The sequence below is a fragment of the Myotis yumanensis genome, unplaced genomic scaffold (genome assembly GCF_028538775.1).
Source record: "Myotis yumanensis isolate MYYU_CA2020_CCGP unplaced genomic scaffold, mMyoYum1.0.hap1 SCAF_19, whole genome shotgun sequence".
Lineage (NCBI taxonomy): Eukaryota > Metazoa > Chordata > Mammalia > Chiroptera > Vespertilionidae > Myotis > Myotis yumanensis.
In genome coordinates, this window is record NW_027223770.1 from 25,396,569 (window position 1) to 25,413,135 (window position 16,567).

The 16,567-nt window shown below is 52.8% G+C and overlaps 1 protein-coding gene across 5 annotated transcripts in view; it reads right to left on the reverse strand.

The window, feature by feature from the left end:
- Window positions 1-5,893: 5,893 nt before the first annotated feature.
- MORC2 (MORC family CW-type zinc finger 2) overlaps window positions 5,894-16,567 on the reverse strand; it is a 37,180-nt gene continuing 26,506 nt past the window's right edge. For 2 of the 5 annotated variants that reach the window (XM_070399346.1, XM_070399345.1), the window contains 15 exons: window positions 16,074-16,214; window positions 15,828-15,982; window positions 15,585-15,713; window positions 15,070-15,175; window positions 14,631-14,763; window positions 13,733-13,807; window positions 13,276-13,647; window positions 12,657-12,788; window positions 12,204-12,255; window positions 11,669-11,810; window positions 11,325-11,561; window positions 11,145-11,238; window positions 7,378-7,566; window positions 6,602-6,664; window positions 5,894-6,159 (listed from right to left, as the gene is read on the reverse strand). In XM_070399346.1, coding sequence (XP_070255447.1) covers window positions 6,091-6,159; window positions 6,602-6,664; window positions 7,378-7,566; window positions 11,145-11,238; window positions 11,325-11,561; window positions 11,669-11,810; window positions 12,204-12,255; window positions 12,657-12,788; window positions 13,276-13,647; window positions 13,733-13,807; window positions 14,631-14,763; window positions 15,070-15,175; window positions 15,585-15,713; window positions 15,828-15,982; window positions 16,074-16,214 — 2,089 coding nt within the window. In that variant the 3' untranslated portion in view covers window positions 5,894-6,090. The remainder of the gene's footprint in view (window positions 6,160-6,601; window positions 6,665-7,377; window positions 7,567-11,144; window positions 11,239-11,324; window positions 11,562-11,668; window positions 11,811-12,203; window positions 12,256-12,656; window positions 12,789-13,275; window positions 13,648-13,732; window positions 13,808-14,630; window positions 14,764-15,069; window positions 15,176-15,584; window positions 15,714-15,827; window positions 15,983-16,073; window positions 16,215-16,567) is intronic. The other 3 variants (XM_070399347.1, XM_070399349.1, XM_070399348.1) reach the window with 3 other exon arrangements.

The following is a 16,567-nucleotide window of genomic DNA, read 5'->3' on the forward strand; positions in this document are numbered from 1 at the left end:
GTAATAACTATGTGTGGTACCGGGTGGGTACTAAATTTACCGAGGGATCCCTTCACAAATTATATAAATGCCTCATCAGTATGCTGTACACAGGAAGCTAATATAAAATAATATTGAATGTCAACTGTAATTGAAAAATAAAATTTAAAAAACAGAAGAAAACTACTTCCACACTTTAAAGGCCATTTGCCAAAACCAACAGCCGACATCCTGCTCAGCTGTTCACAGGTGATTTCCATCCACAACACACATGGCTTTCAATCCACCTCAGGAACAAGACCGGGCTAATTGTTTAATTGCCAGCAAGCTAGCAATTAAATTGGTATACTGGCAAACAGGCAGGCTGTATCCACAAAACAGGTTTGTTTTTTTAAACCCATCAGAGTTCATAAGATAGAAAAGTAGATCATATTAAATCATTAGCTTTTTCTATATTAACAATCAGGAATAGAGATGGAAAAAATATCCCATTCACAATAAAACCATAAAATAGGAGTAAATTTAATAAGAAAATTATAGAACCCATATAAAGAAATTATAAAATCTTATTGGAGGATCTAAAAGAAGTCTAACAAATGGAAACCATTTTTATCGTCTGGGGAGCTTTAGGATCATAAAAATGTCAACGCTCCCAAAACTTACATCTAAATTTAATGCAATTATTTAAATCCCAATAGAATTTTTGGTTTGGGCAAGAATGGGAGAGAACTGAATAAAGTGAGTTTAAATTTCATGTGAAAGAATAAATTCTAAGAATAGCCTGGAAAAGCATTTTTAAAAGAAAAACAGGAGATCGACCCATCTAGATGCTCGTGGTGCCCTAAATTCTAGTTTCAGCTAGAATCTCACCCCTCACGTTGGAATCGCCTGTCCAGCTAATAACAGGATGTCTCCATTGGCAGGTCTAGGGGACATCTTAAACCCAACAGGTCCAACATCAAATAGAGCGACCAAGTAGTTCACTTAATAAATGAAGCTGGCACAAGTGGATTTCCATTTTGGGGGGAAAAAAACAAAAAAAACCCCAAAACTTGACTCCTGCCTTACCTGCTTATACCAAATACATCCCACAGGGCGCAATGGCGCAAAATAAAAACATTGCAACAAAATATAAGAGAACGTATCAGGGTGGCGGCGGGCAGGACTTTTAAAAGCATGAAAGGAAGCCCCCCAAACCCCCCAAAATGTTGACCTTTCAGAAACACCATACACCAAGCCAAGAGCAAACCAGCAGAAAACGAGCCAAAGTTGTGAAACCCAGAGGCCTCGGTGCAGAGGCCAGCAGGCCTCACCTGCAGGGTCACTTACCTGGAGCCGGGCTTGCAGCCTCCTTTCCGGTCTCCGCCCGCAGCTGTCAGCGCACCGCGCCACGAGGACATCCAGACAGAAACCCCAAAAGCTGGAGCACAACCTGGGGAAGGTCTCATCTACGCTCGGGCTTAACAGGCCGACTCCGGAGGGAAAATCCCCCCTTTCCTGCTTGGTGTGTGAGCCAGCCATCGGGCCGCAAGGCCTTCCACTCACCCTGGGGTCAGCCATCCTCCACGGGGGTGCGGGGACCCCGCCGTCTGGCCACGTTGCTCTCCCTGCACCAGCGCTGGGGCGCGGACGCCCGCCCATCAACCACGGGCACGTGGGCCGCCTCGATACTCCCAGGGCGCATGCGCAGGACGCAGGTGCACGTGCGGTGCAGCACATTGCGCAGGCGCCACTGATTGTGCAGTCACTTCCGGGGCGTGGAGAAGGGCACAGGGCGGCCTGGGAGAGGCCGGCGCCCGATAGGCCTCTGGGGAGAGATGGCCGGGCCCTGGCCAGTTTGAAGCCAGCGCCCGGGCTCCTGTTCTGATCCTGGATTTGGCAGGAGGAACGCAGAACTCCTCCTTCCGACAAATATGGTGTCAGACCAGCGCGGCCCCCAAGCCCGGGGGTAGCGGATGGGTCTGTGCGGGGCACAGCGGAGGGCAGCGAGCGCCCAGAGCTGCAATAGAGGAAGTGGCCGCAGGGAAGGAGGGACAAGCTCAACGTGTGGCTTAGAGTGGCCTCAGCTGCCCACGGAACCTGCCGCTGTCGGAGCAGGAAGTGGCCCCCGAGAATCCCACGGCGGAGTGGACAGGAGAGGAGGGCCGTGTCCTCAGGCCGTTCCCCTGCACGGACTCCCCACCCTCCAGGCCTGGCTGGCAGCCGCTGAGCACCCAGAGCCCGAGCCCGTGGAGGCTGGAGGAGCCTCCTCACCCTCGGGGGACACCGAAACCCGCCAAATGGTTAACCAGCCAGGAGGATGGCTATGGGGCTGAGGGAGCAGCGGAGCAATGGAGACGGTGAATCTTGGGGCCAGGGAAGCAAGGAGCCACTCACTATTCCAACTTCAGTGCCACCAACTCCGCATGACGGGCAGTCGTATGGGCCTCCGGATAAATTCCGGGTGGAGAACCGGCCTTGGGCTAAATAAGCTGGGGGACCTGTTCTACCACCGACGCCTTTATTTCCAGAAGGAATGGGGAGCCAGGCTGCAGTGATTTGCCGGAAGCCTTGGGAGTTGAAAGGAAGCCCTAGTTGGGCCTGGCACATTCCGAGTTCCCAGGTGGAACAGCCAGGCTGCGATGCCGTCGGGGAGCGGGATGTGCCTGGCCAGGCCCTCTGTCTGTCGGATCTGTCGTGCTTACTCTGGAAATGGCGCGCCCGGCAGCGCTGAGAATGGGCAGAGGACAGCCTGAGCTCCAGCCTGGGGAACGCATGCTCCGCCCCTGGCCAAGCTGCCCTTCATCTGCTCCGGAACCAAGTGCCAAGTGGCCTCTTGGTTCCCAAGGAAGCCACCAGGGGAACCGGAGGGAGCTCCAGGGGCCTAGGTGACTGCCAGCAGCTCCCTTCCAGCCTGGCCCGGCTGCAGAACCACCTTCTGCGGGGACAAGAGCCAGCGGAGGCACCACCCAGAGGCCAAGCCTTGTGTTCTCTGCACGTGGCAAGTCAGTCTGAGCTGCCATCAGTCGTGAACACTTAGAGGTCCTGGAGCTGTGACCTGTGGCCAGCACACGGGTCTGAATCCCGTAGACCTGGGGAACTGACCAGGAGGAGCCAGCAAGCTGTCATTCAGATGGATACCAAGGAGGAACCAGAGGTTTTCCTCAGCCTGTTACTAACCCATACCTTTTAGGAAACAAAAATGTCAAATCCTGCTCCCAATCTGGCAATAAACACAGTACTGATCCTAAAGTGGGGTTTTAATCCTAAATCCACGGGACTCTCTGGGGCGGAGGGGGAGGGGGGGATCATGTAAGGTGATCACTTTACTGAGGCCTTTGTCCCTGTTTTTCATCTGATTTTAAAAAATTGGTTTTAAGGGGGAAACATCGATCTGTTGCCTCCCATACGTGCCCAGTGAGGATCAAACTAACAACCTAGGTATGTGCCCTGACCAGGAATCAAACCCACAACCCTTTGGTGTAATGGTATGACATTCTAACCCCCTGAGCCACACCAGCCAGGGCTTCATCTGATTTTTTGTAAACTGTTTTGTAGAGTCCCTAACTCAAAATTCAGAATTACGGGCCTGTACCAGAAGAGAAATACAACTGGACAATGAAGATGCTCAATCTCACTTAAATTAGTTCAAACCAATTTAAAAATCCATCACTTTTTACTTTTCAGATTAGTAAAGGAGACTGCAGAATGAAGATGGTAGGTGCAGACGTGTGTGGGAAGTTGAAATTGGAAGTCTTTTCTGGAATGTATCTTAGAATTTTTAACAATCCACCATCTGACAGCCATTTCTCTTTGGGATTTACCCTATATACAGATGAGTTAACGAATATATACACTCAACACAGCATTTTTCTTAAATGTCAAAAACCGAAATGTTTATAAATAGGGGACTGTTAAGTGACAGTACACCCGTCAGTGAAGTGCTATGTGGTTGTTCAGAATAACACAGACCCATATGGGCTATTCTGAAGCAGCTTCCAAGACACAGTAAGTGGGGGAGAGAGAGCAGGGTGTGTGTGTGTGCTCGCACGCTCAGGATGGGTATGGTCTCCAGGGAGAAGTGGGAATCAGGGTGGAAGGGAACCTTGCTTTTCATGGTCCAGCCTTTTGTACTGTTTAAATTTTTACCATGTGCATGTGTCACTTAAAAAAATGCTCAAGAAAGCTCCCCATCCCTCCCCCACTCCTTAAAACCAAGGGCTGCTGCACTCATCCACCTCCTGCTGCCTGAACTAAGAAGGCTCTTCCTACCAGCCAGCCCATCTCCCTCCTCCCAACCAGCTCCACTGCGTTTTATCTTCTCACCAAGAATGGCAGGAGCTCTCCCGGCAAACGGGCTGCAGCCAGCACAGTGGGCGCAGAAGTCAAAGGTAAAACGTTAAAGAAATTCAGTTTCTGTGGGTGTTGACGATGAAGACATAGAACAATGAAGATGGTAGGGATGAGGGAGAATTTGAAGACAGTTTAAAGCCATCATGGTGGGAAGAAGAAGGGGAAGGTACTAGATTTTACTAAGAGAAGAAAACAGACTGAGTTCAGGAGTCTCACCAGTAGAAGTTTATAGTATTGCACTTTGATTACAGTGTGTAAATAAAAAATTTGAGTATTACTCTCTGGTAAAAACCAACTTCCTTTTAGATTAAAACAGGTTTGGGGGAAAAATGGACCAAATGCTGCTTGGGATGGAGAGAGAGCACTGGACCAGGGAGGAATCACCAGCTCAGAAACCCCAAAGCTCTTAGAGAAGCTTCCAAAGCAGCCAGGGTCACTCTCAGCGGTATTTCCCCAAACAACCCTCTCCCCCAGGGATATGGTTTGGGGACGCCTCTGGCCATGCACAAGAGGACAGACCCCCAATTCATGGGGCCTGCTTCCCTCCCCCGTGCCTCCCAGTCCTGAGACCTCAGGGCGGCGTGTGAGCCACCGCTGACATGGGGTGGGAGGTGCTGGTGTGGATCACAGACCAGTGGTTCACGGCCTTCAGAAAACCCCAAGTCTCCAAACAGAGGGGGGACAGTGAGTTGGGGGGGGATGAAACTGGAACTTTTCCATTAGCTCTTAAAGAGAAAACTCAGCAACTCCTGCCTTTGTATTGGACCCTGAGAGGCTGCTGGAGGGACAGCTGTATGAGGCTGGGACCAGGCAGAAGGGAAGCATGGTGCCTCTGGGAACCTAGGGCCCACCTCTGTGCCTGTGGGCAAGTGGGGCTCAGAGATCCCCTTCTGTCCGCCCCACAGCAGGGGCCTTGCTGAGCATGAGGGGGCCAGGCGGGGGAGCCATAAAGGAAAAAGCAGCATCAGGCTCTCTAGACCCTGCCCCACCAGAGTCGGAGGCCCCACCGCGTCAGTACCAGGGCTCTCCCACACACGAGGTCCTTTCCCAAAAGCAGCCCCGTGGAACCCGTGGAACCCGGGCATGTGGTGTGCTACCCAGGACAGCAGTCTGCAGCGTCCCGTCTGTCTGCTCTTCCACCTCAAGGCACCGAGGCGGGAAACTCACTGCCAATGACAACTGAGGAAGTCACTCCAGCAGCGGGGACATGAGGTTGAATGAGAGGGTCTTTCTTCCCAAGCTCTTAGACAAAGACCACCAAGGTGACAGCTGCTCAGGCCACACATCCCTGACCCGACAGGAGCCACACCTCCTCCTGACCCCTGGCCCCCTGAGCGTCCCCTGGATCAGCATCCCTAGGGGAGCGTTACTCTGGGGGGCTCTCTCCCTCCTCCATCCCTCAGATCCCACATGGCTCATCTTCTAGGAGAGAAGCCAGCCCTGCTGGAGCCTCTCCGGCTTCCAGATGCTGGACTTGCACCTCAGGAGCCAGGAGCCGAGAAGCAGCTCAGGCCGCACACTCTGCTTCTCTTTGCCCCAGAGCCACACAGAGAAAGCACAGTCTCACAGCAGGCGCAGCATCTCGTTTCTTTCAAAAAATAAATATTTATAAACTTAGGGAGGAAGATTCAAAGAATCAGAGCATTTTCCCTCCAAAAGCACAAATGTCCCATGTGAGTAAACCAATGTAAGTCCACCGACCCACTAATGCAACAGCCCCCACCCCCGGGAACTCTGCCTGAGGCAGGAGCCGGGAGCTGGTCTCTGGCTCTGAGCCCCTTAGTCCCCCTTGGTGATCAGGTCTTCGATGTAGGCGTCCAGCTCGTCATCTGTATTGATGTCAATGTCCTGAAACAGAGCAGGGCAGGGTCAGCTGGGGGCCATCAGGTGGTGGGGGGCCTGCCTCCCCACCCTTCTGTGGGGCCTGAGGAGTCCCCTCCTCTCCCCCACCCCCCAGCTGTTACTCCTGTCCCCTCTTGATCATCCCGCCCACCCCAACATCTGTGCACAGATGATGCCACATTCCTTCCCTCTGCCCAGCTCCACCCCAAGTTCCAGGTTGCCGTAGACGTGTTGCAGGCTTCTCGGGCTCAATAAATCCAAAACACAGCCATACCCCCCACCCCAAGTTGTTCCCATCTCAGTACAGGCCACCGCCTTCCCTCCGCCCACGGGCTCAAACCATAGGAATCACCCTTGTTTCCTCCCTTTCCCTCAGATATTAGAGATCTGCCCACTCCCTCCCTCCTCACTGTCATCATCCAAGGTTAAGGCCGCCAGCATCTCTCACCCAGACAACTGTGGGAACCTCACTGGAGTCCCGGATTCTAACCTCTAGCCATGCCAGGCCCTCCTACAACCAACCAGAGTAAGTGTCTTAGAGTGTAAACTGGATGATGCCAGTGACTTCCCACCTCTACAGGCCCACCGCGTCCACAGCCCACAACTCCTGCCTGAGGTCTGGGCCCTGGTCCGTCTCTGCCAGCAGCACTCACACTCACTCTTGCATGACTGGTTCCCCTCTCAGCTCAAATACCTCCTCAGAGAGACCACCCCTCAAGCCCTGGGAAAGTGGCCTCCCGTCTGCCCTGTTTCCTGCATGGCACTTCCTGCCCTGGAGTGTCGGGCTGTGAGGGAGGGGCCTTATCTTGCCTGCCGGTGGCCCCAGTACCCACAGGACAGGCGGAGCAGGCCCTCCCTCAGTGCTCACTGCCCAGGTGAAAGATGGAGACCCTACGGGCACTCTCCACTTTGGGGCCACCCAACCCCATCTGGGCGTCATCTGGAAAAGTGAGAACTTCTATTTCATGGCTGGGAGGAGTCTCAAACCAGGTTGTCCATTGAAATGTCTAAACAAGGGCAGAGTATGATACCGTGGGCCTGGCTGGGAGGAGGCCTAGGCAGCCGCACCACCTCAGCCCTCCTGGTCAGGATGCTGTGCAGCCAGGGTTGAAACCACAGATTCCTGTGAGTGGGGAGAAGGCAGCAAGAGGTGCCCAAGCCCCGCCCCCCGTTCCCCCAAGAGACCAGGTGGTCCAGCTGCAGAGAGAGAGCTGCCTGGCTCACCTCCTGCACCTTTTGCAGGAGAGCCACGATGTTGGTCCTCAGCTTCTGCAGCTTCTCCTCGGTCTCGCGGAGCTTCTTCTCGGAGGTGCGCAGGCTCTCCTCAGAGGCCTTGGCCCGCGAGTCGGCGCGGCTCTGGTAGGAGTGGCACAGGTTCTGCAGCCCCACTTCGTACTGCCTGAAGTACTCTTTCTGTCAGGGGGGAAGCCAGAGGGGGTGCATGAGCTCACAGGGGTCCCCAGGGCCCATCTAAATGAGCGCTGGTTTCCCCAGCTGGCTCAGCACAGGGCTCTGAACCGGAAGGGGTGTCAGACACAAGGGCCAGCAGCCTCTGGCTCCGGAGCAGAGAGACTGCGATGCCATCTTGTGGGGCTGCCACAGGACAAGGTCAGGATCACACAGGGAAGCACTTAGTGAAGTGCTCTCGCCCACAGCACGCCAGGAGTGACTGTGAGGATGATTCCGCCCATTCCCGGGGGCAGAAAGGACCCAGTCCCCGCTCAATCGTGCCTTTCCAACTTCACAAAAGCCCTGTCAGCAATCCGTGCCAAGCCATACCCACAACGTCGGACCAAAATTCTCTTCTACCCATTTCAACAAGCAGCAGGAGCAGCTCCAGGTGTGTGTAGCATATTTAGGCAGCATCCGTTTTTCCCATCTTCCCTGAGCCCCTGGCACTTCCAAAGGTTGGGGTGGGAATGTTAATAGTCGTTTTGGTGGACAGGGTAGCAGAGTACTTGTTTCAAATGAAACGTCACCTGGAATCCCAGTGAAGTTATTTAGGTCGTATGTCTTTGGGCTTTATTCCTTTTCTAAGTTCAACTTATAACATGATTTACTCATAAGTCACCAATAAGAAAGATAAAGCCATTTTAATGAACACGAAGTCATAACCAACAGGTCCTGCCTGACCAATACAGTCTTACCCACTCTAACCTTTCTTTCTTTCCAGGAAGATGTATGAAGTACCTAGCACCATTGGGTGGCTCCTGTCTACTGTTCGTTTGTTTGCTTTTTAATCCTCTATTGATTTTAGAGAGAGGGGAAAGGAGAGGGAAGAAAAGGTGGAGGGAGAGAAGGAGAGAGGGAGGGAAGGAGGGAGAGAGGGAGTGTAGGAGAGAGGGAGCGTGGGAGAAAGGGAGAGAGAGAGACATACTGATGTGAGAAACATTGATCAGATGCTTCGCACATGTACCCCGACCAGGGATTAAACCCACAACCTGGGTAAGTGCCCTGACTGGGAATCAAACACACAACCAGCCCTTTGGTGCACCAGATTGCGCTCCAACCAACTAAGCAACACTGGCCAGGGCCTGACTACTGTCTTTAAAAAGTGTTACTGGCAAGTAACTAACTGTGTTATTCACCTGACAATCTAGAATATTATCCTATTAAACCAAGATGGCAAAAGAAATCCAAGCTCTACATGATAAATACATTGGCAGCACAAAATACCCGTTCCAAAGTATTAAAGTTCAGTATATAATACCTTGAGTCTAACTGGGATTTACATTAGTTTTTTTAAATGTTTATTTTAAAGTAATTATAGATTTCCAAGCAGTTGTTATATTACCGAATGTATATGTACTGGAATCTAATTATCTGCAGGACCCCTGTGGCCTTATGGAACTCCTGGTCCAGCATGGTGGGAAAAATGACCACCATTTAGACTAACAAGAACATAATGAACACAAGACTCTGCTGTGTCCCTGATATTAAAAAAAATTAAAGTTTGAGCTATTTTAGGCATCATAATCAGGAGATCATGAAGTGACACACCTCTTTGTACAGAATAAGCTCACAGACTATTGTAGGCTCATCCGCTGCTGCTGACTCTGTTTCGTTGGAGCAGATGAGCCCGCTGCAGAGCTCCCACTGCATCCCGGCTTTGCTCTGAGTTTGGCAACAACTTTAAGCTAAAGCACCAAATCTGACAAGATGTCAGGCCAACCCAGCCGGTCCTATGGGCTGTCTGTAGAGTTAGGGCACGGAGCCTCCCCCGAGGCGTTCGTAAGTGCCAGCATCTTCTAGCCTCCTCGCTGGGCACCACCCCTCTCATCTCACAGGGAAGCTGGACGGCACCGTGAACAGGAAGACCCGTGTCCGCAGGAGCACCTGGTTCAAATCTGGGCTCTATCACGACAGACTTCACCTCTTGAAGGCTTAGTGTCTTCAAGTCCTCACCTCATTTCCTTTTTTAAAGTGGGATGGAGATTAAGCCCCATGTTTTTGACTTTGGAAAAGCTTATCAAGAACACGGCTGCCACATGAGGGCCCCACATGTTGAATATACTCATCTTGCAGTTCCAAGTCCAGCTCTCTAGAAAACTTCACGGTTCCACCATGAAACAGCCCACTTGATAAGGGTGACTCCCAGGTCCCCATCTCCAGCCCTGACCCAAATGCTAGTCCCCAGTCTCCACCTGCCCACTGGCCTTCACCAGAAATTTTAGTGCCAGTACTTCGGCCCAACACAATTAAATCTCAACTCATCACCTTACTCTGATGAAAGCCCTGCTTTCTCTCCCAGGTAACAGCTTTGTCATAAACCTCCAATTCCCTCAGGCTTGAGACACAGGAGGCATGTGGACTTCTCTCCTGTACTTGCCTCAGGCAATGACCAGTCTGTCCACGGCCTCTGACATGGCCTTCACCTGCTGGTCCACTCCCACCACTCTGGCTTCCGTTCCCTTTCCTCACGTCTGATCTTTACAACTGGACCAGCCTCCTTGCCCTGCATCTCCCATCCACCCACCCAACCCAACATGCTGCTACGCTCTTAGGGGCAGGGGCAGCACACTACGGCCCATGGACTAAATTAGCTTGTTGCCTGTTTTTGTAAATAAAGCTTTATTGGACCACAACCATATCCTTTCCTTTATGTATTGTCTATGGTGGCTTTCAGGCTACAATAGTGGAGTTGAGTAGCTGCGAGACACTGTGTAGCCTACAAAGGTGAAAGTACTTGCTAACTGGCCTCTGCAGAAAAAGTGGATTGACCGATGCCCAAGACATGGTTTAGATGGACAACTTCATCAGCTCAACCATCTGGCTGGCTCTCCCATTCCATAGTGTAAGTCACTGTGCTTTAAGACCAGACATTCAAGACCTATCACATCCTTGCCCTCAGGCCCCCTTCCTTCCTAAATACTCACCCACCCCCTCCCATCTGCTGCCTTGACCTCCCCTACATGCCCTCTCATCCCCGAGTCCCCCTGCCACTCTCTCGCCTCCCCCAGACTGCCCACTTCCACAGCATGTACCGCTCTCCACCTCATAGCCAGGTGCCCGGCAAAAACTCAAGTCTCCACTGACTCTTGAGCCCCTGGAAGCAGGACTCTTGCTGCTCCTCCCAGCACAGGGCCCCTCAGGGTAGGCGCCACATACGACAAATACGACTCGGTGCTCATTTCCACACCACAAGCTTCTCTCTACGTCCCTCTGAGAGTCAAGTTTTAAGCACTTTGAGCTCAAGTTCTTCACTATTGCCTGTGCCAGGTTTACCCCCTCTGCCCAGGTAGAGGAAGAGATGTATTCATCATAAAACGTCAAACCAGGCTACTGTCCGTCAGTGAGGACTCAGGCCAGGGTTTCATGACACCAGAGTCCTGTGCAGCTAAGCCACTTCTCTTCCCACTGTGTAGTCTCCTCCCCGTTCTCTTAGCATAAGAGGGGGAAGCTGGCTGGGAGGCACACAGCTGAGAGCTGGCACCACAAGCAGCACCAAGGGGGGCACGCAGCGTGCAAGATCCAAGGTCAGGGAGACTCACCAGAGGAAAGGATATCAGCTCATCTGAACTCATAGCACTCAGCTCCTTTTTGGAGATGGGGAAACTTGGAGGCAGGAAGTACCGTAAACAATTCCTAAACGAGAAAGCGGTGGGGGCAAGACGTCAGAATGGCAGGAGAGGAGAAAGCCACCGCTGGCCCTGGAGCAGCACGACACGCACCGGAGGATCTGGACGAGCAGGTCGATGGTCTCGTGGTTGGAGCTCGGGGCGGTGGTGTCAGGCTCAATGCGGGTGCAGTCAGAAGTGGAGGGATCTGTCACGGCCACAGCCGGCTGGGCCTCAACCGGCGGGGCTTTAGTGGACTCCTCCTCGCCACCGCCCTGCTGGGTGTCAGGGCTCTGATACTCCGGGGAAGGAGGCTTCATCAGCCGCACATCTTCACTGTCTTTCTCCACCCTGGAGAGGACAGTGTTTCTGTCGTGTATCCCCAGCTCCAAGGATGGGACACAGCCACCCCCTGCCCTGGCCAACTCAGTCCACCCAGCCTCTTCGAGGGGCATTACCAGCGGTCTCTTGGTGTTGTGTCTGTGGGCACGTAGTCAAACTTCACCTTCCACCGCACCGCATGCTTGCCCGCCTCCACAGCTGTGACGCGGCCGGTGTACCACTCCTTGTTCACACGCACCTCCACGTGCAGACCTTTATCTGAGAACGGGATGGAGCCCAAGTCAGAAAACTGACTAGAGTCCCCTACTCACTCACACACCTCGAGAAAGGTCATCCCAGGGTTTGCAGGGACAAGAACTCCTGGGTGCTTGTCCCCACTATGCCAGGGACATGGGACCCAGTGACCCTGGTCTCCTCCCCCATCTGTCATAAGAGTTCTAAAGAGCAGCAGGATGAGTGCCAGAGGTTTTAGTTCTAAGAATGCACACAAGGGTGGGCTTTCTTCAGAATTCTTGGAATTAGACTTGAAGCTACTGGAGCACCAGAGCCCAGAGCCCGGAGAGCCTCCGTGAGCACTGAAGGTCACGGCTGCTGGCTGAGGCCCCACTTCCCGCCTCCCCCACCGGCGGCCAGGTACCTCCCTCCACTCACCTTTCTGCGCCTTCTTGAGGTCAGCTGAGTCCTCCTCAGCACTGTCTGACAGCTGTGAGGAGAACAGAGGGTTAGAGCCCCTGAAGAGCAGACTTCTGCATGGCTGGCTGCCCAGGGTCATCAGCCGTCACCGCCATGCTGATTACATGGCAGTTTAAATCACCAGGACTTGCCAAGTGCCACTTATTAAACCACTATCTTAGGTGTCTACGCTTCTGTCACCTTTATAAACAAGATAGCGGGCGAGGGACAGAATGTCATGAACACAGAACGCAGGGGTTTAAACCTCCCCGATTCTGCGTCAATGTGACCTCCGACCTGGCACCCACTCTCCCGCAGGGTCCTACCTGCAACCACGTTTCCGTCATCTTTGTAAACTGCGCTGTGGAAGGCTCACGTCACAGCACAAACGGAGCTGTGCAGACTGCAGAGAACTTCCCCTCGACCACCTACCTCACTCAAGTCCTTCTTTTCCTCCTTCACAGTAATTTTGCCCCGCTTGGGTCTCTCCTTCCTCCTCTCAGCCTCTTCCTCCGCTTCTTCCTCGTCAGAGGCATCAAGAGCCCGCTTCCGACCAGGGGTGGCCTAGAGCGAGGCGAGAGGGAAGAGAAGGAGCCACGTCAGTCCCTGAGGTGCAGGAAGCTTCTCTCCGGCCTGAAGGAGCTTCAGAGCGAAGCTTGTGTGTCTCACTCTCCACCAGGGCTCAGGACACCTGACATCGCTCAGTGTATAGCAACTCCTGGCCCCGTGCCCCGAGGACTTGTGCTCAGAGCGGTCACCGGGGAAGGCTCTTAGTTCACTCCATACGGCCAGCTGTGACCTCCCTGAGACACAGCACCCACTGCTGAGCTGAGCAAGGCTGTGTCACCAGACCACAAACCTATGCTACAAGCATGAGGAGCCAGTGGAGGCCGTTCAAGTCTGTGACAGCCCGCACCTTGGAAGGAGCAGGGAAAAGCTGCCTCAATAAATAGAGTCACTTGCTCTGAGCCCCTGAGAAGTCAGTCCCTTCAGCTCTGGACACTGACTGCCCAGCTCCACTCCCACCCCACCGAGGGGAAGAGCATCTCACCGGGGGCGGTTTACTAGGGGGCTCCGGCTTCTTGACCACTGGCATCTTGACGGCTCTGGGGGTGGGGACCTCCCGCGGGCTCTTGGAGTTGGGCAGTAGAGATGGTGACAGCGGCTGCACCGGAGGGGTAGGCCGAGGCACAGTCTTGACTGCAGTGTTAACAGGCTTTCGGGGTGCCTCGGGTGGCTGGAGGAGCCTGGATGTACAGGCCTCCTCCCGGGCTGCCAAGGCAGGCGGCTTTGGGGTGCTGCTGATGGCAGGAGCCTTTCTGGTTGGCCTGGGAGTGTGAAGGGCAGGGGGTCTGCTCGGGGCATTCTTGATCACAGCAGGTAAAGGAGGTGAGCGAGGACGCTGAGGTCTACGTGCAGGTTCCTACAAGAAGCCCAAACAGAGTGAGAACACGGTCCTAGCACACGACACCCGAGGAAAAGCCCCTCCTGCCTGGGCTTCACTTCACCTCAGAGGAAGGTCTAGTGGTTACTTCCAGCGGCAGCTTCTTCAGGTCAGCCTGGGAGCGGATGGGCGTGGTCTTCTGCAGGACAAATGCGATGATCAGGTGTTACCTACCTTGGTACACTCAGGGAGACGCTCTTTGGATCCGCACCGTCCAGGTCAGTGGGGAAGAAAACGGGGGCCCAGCCCTACTATTACAAGCCTCCCGTTCTCACTGGGAGGACCCAAAAAACACAGACACCAACCATCTGCAATGGCAGGATTCTATATGATTAACCCAGCAACTCAGAGACTGGACTAAATTCTCACTAAAGCAGCCAAAAAATAAATAAATATATATTTAAAAATAAATATACTGCTGGTAAAAATTAACAGATCTTCAGAAGAATAACTTAGAAATAGTTTTTTAAAGCCACAGAATTTAATTATCCACTGAAAATATGTGTGTGTGTGTGTATACATCATATGACATCATAATCTCCTATCCCTATTAAAAATATACAGTATATGTATCTATGTGTATGCAGGCAAGTCAAAAAAAGCTGGAAGGACATGCAGTTAATGGTTGTTACCTCTAAGGTAAGCTATTCATTTTCTGAAGTTTTAAAACATTCATAAATGAATGGGACCACTTTGTAATATATAAATAAAAGTCTGCCTGTCTAAAATAATGATCAGGGCCAACATGAGACCAGTGAGCCTGGAGATTGGGGCTGAAAAGCCCTGGCAGTTCTCCTGGGCGAGTGGAGAGTGAAACTGAGCCCGAGGGAACAGGGGAGCCACTGAGAGATACACTCAGGGAGACGCTCTTTGGATCCGCACCGTCCAGGTCAGTGGGGAAGAAAACCGGGGCCCAGCCCTGACAGACATGACTCAGCCTTGCTCCGCCCAGGACCACGCACCTGCATGGCCTCCAGCCTCTCCTGATGTTGGCGAATTTTCTCTGTCAGCTGCTTCTGCTTCTCTTCCGGCGTCTTCAGGTCCTTTTTTAATGTCCCCAGGGGAACCTTCTGCTTCTGCTCAGAAGCCTCACACCTGTACAGAGAAGGTGCTAAGGAGACCGTGGGAAAACAGGCTCCACGTAGGCAGGGACCTTCCTCCTCAGCCAACTCACACCTTTCATCAGAGCAACCACCTCAGAATTCCCAAGTTCAAGGGATTAATACTCACTGCAGGACACACATATATTCTTATTTCTGGACACTTACTACGTGCAGCAAGACAGATGTAAAGATGTGAGCACTGATCTCAAGAAGCGTAGCGAGTTATTTACCCAAAGAGCGGAAAAAACATGGTGAGAGGATGGAGATACCCACAATCGCGTTAGAGAAAAGTGCTCACCGGTCCTGCTCAGGATCAGGGTTCATGGAGCAAACCCAGGTGTCAGGATACTCTTTTTCCACAGAATGCAGCTGGAAGGGGAGGGTCCGCCACTTCAGACACAAATCTGTGACACAGAAATCACACCCGCAACCCCAAAGTCAGCCGCGCCTACCAACAGTATCTGTGGTCAGCATCTTGGGCCTCCCAAGCCAGGCCCAAGGCACAGATGACCCTACTCGCCATTCAGAGTTTCATTCTGGCTCCCACTGTGCCTTCCTTACAGAACAGTAACTCTTCTCAGGGACAGTGACACCAGCAAGGACGGGAACTTCGTATCATGGACTCTCCACGCCCCCAGCCCCTCTCCCTCAGCACAGCCCTAAGACTTAGCTCCCAAGGCCATCACTGAACAGACTCATATCCCCAGTGGGACTATAAGACCATGAATGTCAGTCCGGCCAGGCCAGCATGGGGACAGGGGGTCATGGACTATGACGGGAAGGAGTCAGGAGGAAGTTCTGACACCAACTCACCACACTGGATGGTGGTGGGGATTTCCATAGACCTCCGGCGTTTGTAGCGCACATCACTGGATGGGGGATGGTTCCAGTTGGCAGAGAGGTAGCCATATTCATCCCAGAACTTGACGATTCCCCGCTGGGCTGGAAGGCAGAACCCACACATCTTGTTAGAAGGCAGCCTCTCCCTCTTCCTAATTTCACGCCCTCAGGCAGTGACAGTACCCTAAGGCTGGAGGTAAAGAGAAGCGGCATTACCGATGGCGATGTCCTTCCAGTACTGCGCCAGGTGATCCCCCATCGCCCGCAGCAGGTGCCGGTACTCCTTGGCATCAGCAAAGTCCTGCTTGTTGTGTGTAGGCTCCAGGACCAGGTAGGGCACATCAACGACTCCAACAACCCCGCCACATGCCCTGCAGGGAGAAAGACGACAAAGCCCCGTCACCCCACTGGCTGAAACCCCCCCAGCACCGGCCTTGGAAGCTCCCCTGGGGCAGTACTCACATGCCCCCTTCCAGCTGTGGTCCCACTTTCTCATACATCTTGATCAGGCGGCTGCAGTTGTATATGAACATGCCGTCCAGATCCCGGTGTTCAATGTTGACCCCAAAAATAAAATTCAGTTCCTTAGGTTCCTTAAGGGCTCTGAGAAGAAGAAAGATAAATTCTAGTAGACCAACCCAAACACCATGGTGTTTAAGAGGTGTTAAGCTTAAACTTGAGACATGTTTAGCAAAAAGCTTTGTATTTTCATTCTTTTTGACAAATATGTTTTTATTGATTTCAGAGAGAGGGAGAGAGAGATAGAAATATCAATGAGAGAGAATCATCAATCAGCTGCCTCCTACATGCCCCATACTGGGGATGGCGCCCACAACCCGGGCATGTGCCCTGACCCAGACTCAAAGCATGACCTCCTGGTTCATGGGTCAATGCTCAACCACTGAGCCACGCTGGTCGGGCTGTGTTTTCATTCAATGTGTAACCTGTTAGACTTG